The 12397-nt window shown below is 40.5% G+C and overlaps 1 protein-coding gene across 3 annotated transcripts in view; it reads left to right on the top strand.

Moving 5' to 3' along the window:
- Window positions 1-9237, top strand: part of ntrk3b (neurotrophic tyrosine kinase, receptor, type 3b) — a 164496-nt gene extending 155259 nt beyond the window's left edge. For all 3 annotated transcript variants that reach the window (XM_056413123.1, XM_056413122.1, XM_056413124.1), the window contains 2 exons: window positions 3723-3881; window positions 9052-9237. In XM_056413123.1, coding sequence (XP_056269098.1) covers window positions 3723-3881; window positions 9052-9237 — 345 coding nt within the window. The remainder of the gene's footprint in view (window positions 1-3722; window positions 3882-9051) is intronic.
- The last annotated feature ends 3160 nt before the right edge of the window (window positions 9238-12397 follow it).

Raw genomic sequence — 12397 nt, 5'->3', positions numbered from 1 at the left:
GGTACACCAATACAGTATATGTGCCAATAATGAAAAGGAATCTTCATTTGTTTTTTTATGGAAATATGGATATTTCATATCCATTTAAAGACTGTCTATATGGTTTGCGTGCTCCAATGGTTGCCATAAGTGTCTCCTGCAGTGTGGGATTTGCACAGGTCTGGTCGCTTGACTACCACACTGAAGGCACTAGTCAGGTAAAGAAGAAATGACAATCTATGTGTTACTATTATCCCCCATTTGCCCACAGACCAAGTACACTTTAGCTGCAAACCCCTTGAGGGTATTGCATTGTTACCTTTTATTGATTATAAATGGGACAGTTCTTTTCTAAAAGGAAGATTGCGTTAACAGCAGCTGACTGACGAGACTAATGATAGCTTGCTCATATAGTTTGACCCTTTTAGCCAGATTCAAAAGTACAATATGTACTATAACGGTATATGAGCGACACACTTAATAAAAATGCTAATTAATTACGTATGTAAAATTGGGAGGATTTGACATTACATTCTTCAAAAAGTAATGCTCGGAATACCACATAACATTGGCTTTGTTAGTGTAATTTAATATGTCTCACTCATTTTAGACCACTGTGTTGTGGATAAATTCACTTATTCTTTCAAAATTAATTCTTACATGAGGCTGTATAACACACACACATTTTGACAAGTAGTAAAAAAAACTACAAAATATTGGCAGTTCAATTTAATATAGAGTGTGGCCTCTTAAACCTGTTACATTTGGAAGTTATGCTACAGTTACTCTCTGTTTAACTTTAATTAACCCGTTCACACATTAAAACAAGTGTTCCTTAGGATTAGAATTGTCCAGCCGGTGTTCATAAATCACTTTTCTTTGCAACGAGCGAATAGTTACTGTGAACTTAAAAAGGACAAACGCATAGACTACGGAATGGCTGTGCGAATAAGTGTGCGACCCATGCCGGGACTTCAGAGAAGGTTGCCGGCCTGCATGAAGGACAAGAAAAAGGCAAACAAACAGGCCTCGTACTCAGCAACTAAATTTGATGAAGTGTACAAACTAGAGGACGTTCTCTCGAAATGCCCAGGAAGGAGTGGCCTTTTGGCAGAATGACAAATCTCATGTTTCTTTAAATCATCCAGACGATTCATCTGCTGTGTCAAGCCGACACGCAGAGATTGTGTTTGACTTTTAAAGGAAATGTGCGATGAGCGAGCTACGGAACTAGGAGGTAATTAGTGAGACTTGAGTCGACTTTTTTTCTTTCCAAATGCCACACAATGCTCACAGCTGAAGACCCACAGATGTTGGAGCTGGTAAATAGAGTTGGGGAAGAGTATAGTATGATTAATTGAATGTGATTGTGTTGTACACCAGAGAGGAAGAACCGCGTAAGGGTGAATACAGCTGCAGTAAGATGTTCTCCTAATGATGATTTTAAGAGCTAATGGCGGGTGCTTTCGATTTCCTTTGTTGTCTTAAGCACAGAAACATGAGCTGAGAAGGATAGATGCTGCATGAATGGATGAATCAGGATGGTTGGTTGTGATGGTGGATGGATGATGGATGGGTGGCTGTGATAGTGGATGGATGGGTGGCTGTGATGGTGGATGGATGATGAATGGGTGTCTGATATGCTGACAGAGCACTTCACTAACTTAGAGATAGTAAAAGAAAAATACCTAAAGTGGCGTAAAAATCCATCTTATTGTTATCTTGATAAAAATGTCAAGATGACAAAAACTGAACGTGATAAGGAAAACTAAATGACGCCAAAAAGCACAAAGGAAGGAAGTAAGAGGACAACAAAGTTCATACAATAAATATTGTAAGTTTTGCTAACTGAATTAGATTCTATGATCAAGTAGGATTGGAACGCTGTAAACGTTCTTCAGTATAATGCAATAATTTACTCTATGTTTCTCTATTACTGTTGTGACCAACATTGAATGTCTTGCAGTGCAATTGAGGGAATTGACTGATTTTGAACTTCACCTTGACAAACTAAATGTATAACAAATACTAAAATTCCACTTCCATGATTTCTTTCCCACGGACTGCGTTTCATGGTCTTTCTCGTTCGATGAAGTTTCCTCAGTGTCTGTGTGTTCAATGAGGCGACTACACAGGAAAACAGTTTAAATCTCTTGGGTGAAAAAAGGATTAGCAAGTGTAACTTGAAGGTCTGATACGCTGCAGGAGCATTTCTAACTTTGAGATAAAAACCTGAAAAAAGGGATTACAAATCCATCTTAATGTTATCTGGAGCAAAGTGTCAAGATAACAATAGAAAAACCCACAAAAAACTGAACCAGATAAGGAAAACTAAATGACAGCACAAGTCACATAGGAAAAAAGTAGAACAACACATTACAAGCAAAACATATTGTCAGTTTTGGAATTTATTTAAACAGATGGACCCTTGGTCAATCAAAATGAAATTGTTTTTAAACTTGTTCTCCTGATCAAGTCGGATTGGTACTGTGTACAGGCACTAAAGTTGCTCTATTTTGCCTTTCTGTTTCTGTCTTTAGAGATATTTCGTCGACATGAAATGTAAAAAAAAACCTGCATCTCATGCTCTTCCTCAGTAGATGAAAGTGTGTTCACTTGCGCAGTTCTCCTTGAGCCACTCATATAGTTGCAATGTTAAAAGTTGCATTCGGGTTTCTGAAATGTTTACATTTTAAATGTTTGAGTGTCAGTCAACTTTCCAGACATTCTGTTGTATAAAAACACTTCGATGTAGATTTCCAGAAATACAGCGTGATGTACAACAGTGGCTTCCAGCAAGCATCACATCAAATCCCTCCAGTATATTAATAACCCCATCTGTCAGTCATGCACTTTGACTCCGGAGCTCTACAATCATCTCTGTAATTAATACTGTCCGCATTCTGAGCTGAAACCTGCAATACTTTCCCTCTCACTGCCACATTAGTCTTGTCCAGCTCATTAAAAGCGCAGTCACCGACATAAATGGGAAATAGATTTTAAAACAATGCCTGATGATGGGAGCTGAGAGCAAGGATGATTAATGGACGATTGTTTAATCGATTAATAACCAGCCACATTGGATTTACAGCATGGCAGTTTTTCGCTTCAAGTTTCGTGAGTTTAAAGACATTTAAGAGTTTACAGCTGCTATCTCCCCTGTCTCAGTGGGCACCTTGCATCAAACAAACCTTCATATGAATGTGGGGAGGGCGGGGCGGGGGGGTTTACATGTGCAGATGTGGAGTTTAAACATTCCCATTTGCAGCCATATGAACATCTCTACGATGAGGATCCATATGAGTATGTGTTCAGCAGTTTTCTGGTTGAAAGCGAGTTATTTAAAACACTGATTACAACGCATTCAGTGCCTCGCTCCAAGTCCGATCCTCTGCTTAGTACCAGCACTTCTGCAGAGAAGGGATTGCAGATTACTATTTTTCACCAAGAACAAAAAGGGCAATTCAATAACCTAACTTAAGGAATTTCACAATTCAATACATACAGAGCAGGTGGCAGATAAGTCAGTCATTTCCCGTATTGCATCAGTGTCTCCATCCAAGTGCACGGCAGACATTCATGAGATGTTAAGCCCGTCGTATCAGCTACATGCAAGGACAGGTAAACCCCTGGCGCCTGGGAGTTGTGTTGATGATTGAACTTTCGTCAGTTTTTTTTTTAGCTGAAACGTTTCGTGTGCAATAAAGATCTCCTCCCCTTTTCTTTTCTTCTCCTCCACTCAGGTTGGAGGACACACCATGCTACCTATTCGCTGGATGCCACCGGAGAGCATCATGTACAGGAAGTTCTCCACGGAAAGCGACGTCTGGAGCTTTGGAGTCATCTTGTGGGAGATCTTTACCTATGGGAAGCAGCCTTGGTTTCAGCTGGGTAACAACGAGGTAACAAAGAGCCCGGAGCATGAAGATAAACCTTAACAAGAAACAGGACATATAATTATAATATTAATATATTTATAATCGCACAAAAAGCTTTATATTAATTGAGTTGTTTTCTAAGTAGGAATCTAATAGCTGGCCTTCTCTCTAATCGCAGATTTAAATGAACACTGCGGTTCTGGATCTTAATCCACTGCCTCGTGTTGTTTCTTTTCTCGCTCTCTGAGACTAAACCCAACGAGGTGATAAATTGACGCCGCTTTGCCATCAGATGAGATGCCGCATTACATAACACCCATGATTGCTTTGGTTTTTCATTTGAGGCTCTGCTTTGAATCAATACAATTCAATTTGGATATCTATTGTAAAGTGAGCATATTAAGACAATTCAATTGACATGAAAGAATAACCTGGCATGCAACACACTTCTATGTATTTCAATTGAAACATTAATACGTTCTTCTTTTCTGAGTATGTAAAGCTGAAAGATTTCTGAACACTCAGCTGATTAAACTCCACTGCCGAAAACTTTTGACAACGGAAAGATATGAGCACTATGTTACGTGGTAGCCAGAGACAATTCAAATCCATAAGCTATTTTTATCTTGTAAGTGTGTCCTCAGGTAAAATGGAATATTGTACTTAATATTCAGTTATTCTGATTTGTCCAACGCATTACACATTGATACATCACAGAAACAATTAGAAATGGCTATCAGTGACAATGATGAATGATAATGGGAACCTGGTCTCAAACGGGCCTCATTCTCTACTCGGCTCCGTTGGCTTCACCACTTTCTTTCGTTTTTATTTTCAGAAAAAGGAAAACAGACATCACAAACTGCCAACGTTGTTTAAACCCACAATAGTTCATGATACATACAATGTCAGGCTGAATTAAAATTTGGGAGAAATGTGTACAAAAAGAAGTTTGTTGAATGACGCAGACATAGAGAAAAACCACATGGATTTGTTCACTCTGTAAACAGCACACAGCTCTAATGAGCAGCTGGATACTGCCAGGCAATGAGAAATTAGATGTTTTTCACAACTCTCAAGCTACTTGATCATTGGGATCATAGATTGCTCATTTGCTTCTTATTAGAGTAATACCTGGCCACATTCTCAAAACAGAGAGGGGTCAACATGTAACCTCTACTATTGTGTCCATACACCCTCAAAGTACAGTTATCAGCTATTAAAAGAGGAAGAAAAAAGGCAACTTCTATCTAATATTAGTGTTAGCCTGTTCACATCAGTCAATATATCTGCAACACATTTCATTGATGTCTTTGACAAAACGTCAACAATGTATCCTCTTAATAGCCTGTACATAATGTAAAACCCTGGACTGATCTTACATATAACACCTTTAACTAGAATGGGCACTCGGTAGAGCGCATACCTTCGCATATCACAAGATTGGGCATTGAATTATGAACATTTTGGCATTAGTTGCATGCCAATTGGACAGAAATGTATCGTGCTATGGTAAAAAAAGAGTTTGACCTTTCCATGACCTTGACCTTTGACCCGATTGATCCCAAAATCTAATCAAATGGTCCCCGGATAATAACCAATCATCCCACCAAATTTCATGCGATTCAAGAACATTTTGACCTGTTCATGACCTTTGACCTTGACCTTTGACCCGATCGATCCCAAAATCTAGTCAACTGGTCCCCGGATAATAAACAATCATCCCACCAAATTTCATGAGATTCGGTTCAATACTTTTTGAGTTCTGCGAAAGATTTTGACCTGTTCATGACCTTTGACCTTTGACCCGATCGATCCCAAAATCTAATCAACTGGTCCCCGGATAATAAACAATCATCCCACCAAATTTCATGCGATTCGGTTCAATACTTTTTGAGTTCTGCGATAGATTTTGACCTGTTCATGACCTTTGACCTTTGACCCGATCGATCCCAAAATCTAATCAACTGGTCCCTGGATAATAAACAATCATCCCACCAAATTTCATGCGATTCGGTTCAATACTTTTTGAGTTCTGCGAAAGATTTTGACCTGTTCATGACCTTTGACCTTTGACCTTTGACCCGATCGATCCCAAAATCTAATCAACTGGTCCCCGGATAATAAACAATCATCTCACCAAATTTCATGCGATTCGGTTCAATACTTTTTGTGTTTTGCGAATAACACGCATACAAATAAATAAATAAATAAATACACGGCGATAAAAACATAACCTTCCGGCATTTTCAATGCGAAGGTAATAAACACTTCCCATTCCCAAAGCCATAAGTTTCATGACACCCCTCCTTCAGAGTAAAAGGGGGCGGGTACATTCATGGAGCCTCCCTTCTGTTGGTTTAGTGGGATTGCCTTCACTTGAAGGTCTGAATTGGTCACTTAATAAAAGTGGAACTCTTTTGCTCAGTAAAATCTGTTTCCAGGTGTTGGAGAGTACTCGTAGCTATGTCAAAAATAAGTTTTATAAAGTCACCGGTTGCATATTATGTTGTGGTATAACACACTCAAGCTTCCAACCAAACTATCAGCGGTTGAGTTAAGTTGCATTGTGGGTAACATAGCTCTTGAAAAGGATGGAGAATGTATTAAAAAATAATATATATTACGCATCCTTTATTTCTAGCTGTTTGAAACGTTTGGGATCTGGGAATTTATGTAAGAAGCTCCATAAAGTGTTTGGAGGAATTGAAGCTCTACCCCCTCAGTGTAAGTCTCAAGGCAGTCGCTCTGCCAGACGTCTCATTCTTTGGTGACAAGACATGAATGTAACAATACAGAGAAAGCTGTGCTTTACCTTGGTAAATAGATGCAACAGTTGGAACAATGTAACAGGGTTTCCCCAGTTGGTTATTGAAATATCCTGTATTGTTTACTGTTTGTGGCACTCTTGAGTAAAAACCACAGGGAAATCATATTTATTTATACTCAGATTAGGTTTTGTCGTACATGCTTGCTAGAAAATTAGACTTCAGATAGCACAGGGGTGGCCAACCAGTCAGAGACTAAGAGCCACATTTTTTACTGTGTCACCGCAAAGAGCCACATCATACACATATGTGTGCGCGCGCACACGCACACCTCTGATCAGCCAGATTTGTTGTAAATGTCACACACCAACATGATAATGACAGAAATGGACTCCTACAGTACTAAGACAACAGGTCTGTCATGTTCAACAATGAACATTGTGTACACTGTCTCACACACACACACACAAACACACATTATCTCAGTTCAACCAAGTCCACAAACAAAAATAGAATAATTTACAATGGCGTTTTTCTTTTACTATGCATGTTGCTTAGTGGGACTTATGGGATTCCTTGCCTTGAACAATCCTCTTCAAATCTGGCTTAATTCCGTTGTTGCCACTCGATGCAATTCCTTCACATGGTGTCAATCAGAACAGGTGTCCGAAAATCGAACGGTGCACTTGCGCCATGAATGCCGCATTATGGGGGGCTGGAGTAATCAAACGCCCACCAATAAACCACTTTAGCCGAAGAGAGTGTTCGACATTCGGATGCGGTTCTCCCGCAACGCTGCTCTTACACCGTGTCCGCTGAATTGAGGGCGGCTGGAGAAAGCGTCACCGTAAACTACTTTAGCCATAGTGCGGGACATCCAGCTGCCCATAATGCGGCGTTCATGGCGTAAGTGCAGTGTTTGATTTTCGGACACTTTCATTCGCGTAACCCACCGTAGAACGGCCCGCTCGACATTCGGATGTGGTATTTTTGCGTTTGGCCCACGAGTTTGAGACCCGTGCCCTACTGGGAAACTTTGCGTTTTTTTCATCTCACGCATGCGCGTTTGACGAAAAATACCGTATTGAACTCAAGCGAAGCGAACACGCACATACAAAAAAACACAAACTTAGATATGAACGTAAGAGCCGCATGACACCAGGCAAAGAGCCGCATGCTGCTCGCGAGCCGCGGGTTGGCCACCCCTGAGATAGCAGTAGATTATCAAAGGCTTTGTTCTGACACCGTGTTGTGCTGCTACTGGAGCTTGCAAGAGCATGAAATTGCACGACACCATGATATCAAAACTTATGGTAATTATTCTATGCCTCAAACGCTGAAAAGAACATAAAGAGTGTAACATTAGAGCTGGTTTCAGTTAAAAGCGTAAAGAAAGTTTACGTGGTGACAATTAATAGAATACAAAATGGAAAATAACTCAAAAACTTTTTTTGTGCAGTGCCGAGTCATTACCCTCAAATAGTTCCCCATTCATGTTAGGGTGCTTTCAAACCTGGAGTTCACTTAATTTTTTGGGGGACGAGAGACTAAATCCTATATTGTTTTGGTCAGATAACTGATGGGGAGTATGGGGAGCGCAGGGATACACGCATTAGGTGTCTTGTACAGTAATGATTCAGTTCTTATTGTGGGATCACTGTCACACATTTTTTTAATGGACTTAAAGAAATAACAAAAGCACAAAATGTCAGATTAAAGTACAGCTTCTGACCTAATCAGAAATACTACCTACGCCATCATGCATACTTCTTGATATGCGTAAATAAGGTATATACGGGGTCTTATACAAATTAATTATGGGACTTTGAAATTATACACATTCCACTGTCAGCAGATGCATTTATTCATGAACTTTTGAATTTGTGCTGAAATCACATATTTGCTGACATAAAATCCTAAACGAACAGGACTCGATGCCGCCTGGAAGCGGTTCACGGCCCGGCTTTTCAAGCTGGTCCTCACCAGGGGTTTGATTGACAGCGTTGTTTGTTTTAGCCGAACCAATGAGATTAGGCGTGAAAGCACCCTCGAGCTAGTAGCCTGGAATTCACACGAAAAAATAAAGTCAAATTGTTGCGGCAGCAAAGAGTCATCTGACTAATCACAGATTATAATCACAAGTCCAACAAAGAAATGATCAATACCCCTGTATGTCAGATCTCAAACATCCTTCCACACAATTCAGTATTGTTATTGTTGTGCTGTGGCACAAAGATCTTGTTTCCCCTTTAATATTGGACACATTTAAAAGTGGGCGGTTTATTTCTTTCATCTCAGTTTCATTAGTTCTAACCTCAAAGGACAGTCTGCTCAGTGTCACTGATTTCTCATTATGGCCAAACCAAAGCAAGCAATCAGTCAGTGGAAATCGTATGTCTCACTCCACTGCCCTGTCTCCTCTGCAGGTTATTGAGTGCGTAACCCAGGGCCGGGTTCTGGAGAGGCCACGGAATTGTCCTAAAGAGGTGTACGACATCATGCTGGGCTGCTGGCAGAGGGAACCGCAGCAGCGACTGAACATTAAGGACATGCAGAAGGTCCTCTTCGCCATGGGGAAAGCCACACCGGTCTACCTGGACATCCTGGGCTAGCAGTGGCACGGGGGGGGGGGGGGGGGGGTCACACATACGGACGGACGGACGCAAATCCAGGAACAACCAAACCAACCTACTCCACTGTCGAAAAAAACACCTACAATGTTTGGGAAGGACTTTAAGTGCCTGCAACACTTTTGGATATAGTGGATAAAACATATTCAAAAAACCACGCACTTTTACATTTTGTTTACTTGCGTATGAGATGTACAGGTTTGAAGAAGACTTCTTCTTTTTCTTTTTTTTCTCAAAACTGCAAAAATACTAAAAAATGGAGACAAAAAGGGAAGTAAAATCGACTGTCAATAGGAATATGACCACAGCTTGATTACATTATGGAAAGACACACTTGAGAGTTAAAAACTTTCCTGGGTTTGGTTTTATGAATATATAGAGAAATATTACATATATTTTATATTTATTTCTTTTTGCCAGGATGTTGAAGTGGTCCACCATTTGTGTTGCAAAGGGCTCGGCCCTGTCTAAAGACGTCACCGCCAAACTATTGGCAGGGACTAGACAATGGTAGCCTTACTTGCGCTCTGATTGGCCGGCAGTGAGCTTTTATTGGGAACTCTGCTTCCGCGGAACAACACTGGATGGTTGAAATTAAAAGAGCGCGCTGTAAAGTACCGACCCAATCAGACGACCGACGAATCTATTTTAATTTAAAAAAACATAATGTACATATTGTAAAATTCTGTGTCAAAATTATGTTAACTTATTTTTTTGGGGTGTTATTTTGGTTCCTTTCCTGACTGTGACCTGGGTGGCTAAAGTGTAAAGCTATGGTATTTGTGTTCATCCTAACCTCGAGGAGGTTCCTCTTGAGAATTACCCGTGTCAGGTAAGTTCTCTTCCTTGGCGAATGAAGGTGAGTACAGTTCAATAAGTCGGCTGGCGCAGAATCCCAGAGACTGTGGAGGATGGAGGGGACAAGTCGGAGCCATCAAAGTGATGTTTTTCCAAAGAGGCAATGGAGCCTCACGTTCACTTTCCAGTTCTTTTGGGGTTTTTTAATGGCGAGAATAATGCGTTGCTGCGTAACGGCTCACGCCAAACCGCTCGGACACGTAGGCTACACGTGCTTTGAGAAACCTCCGTGAACATTTTCGCGTGGAAGCTGCTTTTCCACTCTGAAGGAAACATTTTTATATATGGGGAAACGAGAATCATTCGTCAGCTTTCAGGTGTGTGCCTCGCATACACAACTTCCGAAAATCCGAAGCGCTAAGGAATAGGAAGACATTTTGGGGATTATGTGCTTGCAGCTGAGCATGAACTCTCGCATCCGTCAGATCAACGTGAAGCTACAGCTGGGAGTCGGTTAGCTTAGCATAGAGACTGGAAACAGGGAAATGGCCCCGCTCCATCCAAAATAACACATTCCACCTCGAAAGCTAGCCTAACACGGTTAGCCGAGCTAACCAGCTAACGGACGTAGCTTCATATTTACTCTACAGACACAACAGTGTCACTGATCTTCTCACCTCACGCTCAAGAAAGAAAATGAGAGCATCCCCCCCCTCCATAAATGTTTGATTCCAAACATTTCAGGTCAATCCCATAAGGATCCTGTCACTTCACAAGCCGGGAACAGGAACGCGGCGGCCTCTCCCCTCGCATGCCATTGAGCACAACACAATAAAAACTCATTTAATTTCACCGTTCTGATTTGTTTTCCATCAACTGTACATGACTCACAGCTTCTTCTGTGCTCCCTCGCACTCGTGGCCTTTGCATGTTTAGCAATGACGAGGTTTCGCACCCGTCTGTTGTTTGATAAAAGGAACCCCTCCTCTGCTTCAACCAGAGAAGAGCCACTGAAGCAGAGAGACACGTGTGTTCATTTACGTCAACAATAATAATCACTGGATTTGATCAGCTAACTGTGTGGCATTTTGCATTCCATATATAATTTTTTGGGGAGGGGGGGATTATTACAGCATTTAATGAACTGGAAATCATGAAGTGTTTTGTTCCAAAATGTGGTGGAAAAAATATGAATCCCAACAAAAGAAGAACAACAACTAAATGGATTTAATTTTTACAACTCGTTGTTTATTAAGTGCTCAAAAAAAGTTCATTGTCACAGGATGGATTCTGTAGATCTATCAGACACTGAATGAAAAACCTCAGGCAACGATTTCCTTTTATGTCGTATCTGGATATATAGCATTTTGGAGTAGAACTCTTCACATCACTTCCTTATTATCTTGACATGAATTCTCACAGAATCACAGTGTTGTCTCTCTTCCCCTCGGGACTATGTAAATCATTAATGAGCATTCAGTTATTTTAAGTATTTTATATGATCAAATCCAACGAGTTACCCAAAGCTTTGGAGTTTTTGTGTATTCTCTTGTGGTAAAGATAAACGCTTAAAGACATTATGACACAGGCTGTGAGCATTTGCAGGGTATTGTAATCCTTTCATGGTGATTTGAATATTGTTTAAAACCTTTTGTTTTTTGTTTTAGTTTTCTTGGATGAACTAACTGAACACTTTTTGAAGCAAAGTTGGCATATGTACACATGTTACAGAATATAAAAATGTGGTATAACAACTGCAGTCTATAAAATACTGGTATTCCATGATAGATCTTTGTATTAATGTGACTCTTAAGAAAATGTCTTCAAACAATCAGATGATCTCCTTTTCCATTTTGTCCTGTCTTATAAAGATGTGTACATTTGACAAAAAAAAGCTGGTCTTCAACTAAATCTCTCAGTTCGGTGAGCGTTCTGCGTACTCTGTGGCATCTCCGCCCTCTTCTGAAGTGACGGAAAGCGTGTCTTGAGGGGGACCAGGTGGTCGACAGGACTAGTCACTGGGATGGCGGTTCGATCTTTGGCTCCTGCACTCCACGTTTCAGAGAGTGACTTGTGCAAGTTCGGCAGGTCAGCTGTGTGGCCAAATCAATATTTATCAACACAAGTTTGCTCTTGCTTTTCTATAATTTCGTATTGGTGGTTGGTCAGTCTGAACACAACAGTCAAAAGTCCATTAGTCATCTATGAAATCCTGTGTTCCCTCTAAATTGACAATGTGCCATTCATGCTTATAAAGATGTCAACAGGAACTTCCCGTAACTAATGTAGCATGACTTTTCATCTTGAAGATTCACCAAAATGTAAACAAATATGCAGCCTGAAA

This window comes from Pseudoliparis swirei, chromosome 4 (assembly GCF_029220125.1).
Source record: "Pseudoliparis swirei isolate HS2019 ecotype Mariana Trench chromosome 4, NWPU_hadal_v1, whole genome shotgun sequence".
Lineage (NCBI taxonomy): Eukaryota > Metazoa > Chordata > Actinopteri > Perciformes > Liparidae > Pseudoliparis > Pseudoliparis swirei.
Note: the sequence above shows the minus strand (reverse complement) of the source record. Positions and strands in the feature narration are given on the sequence as shown.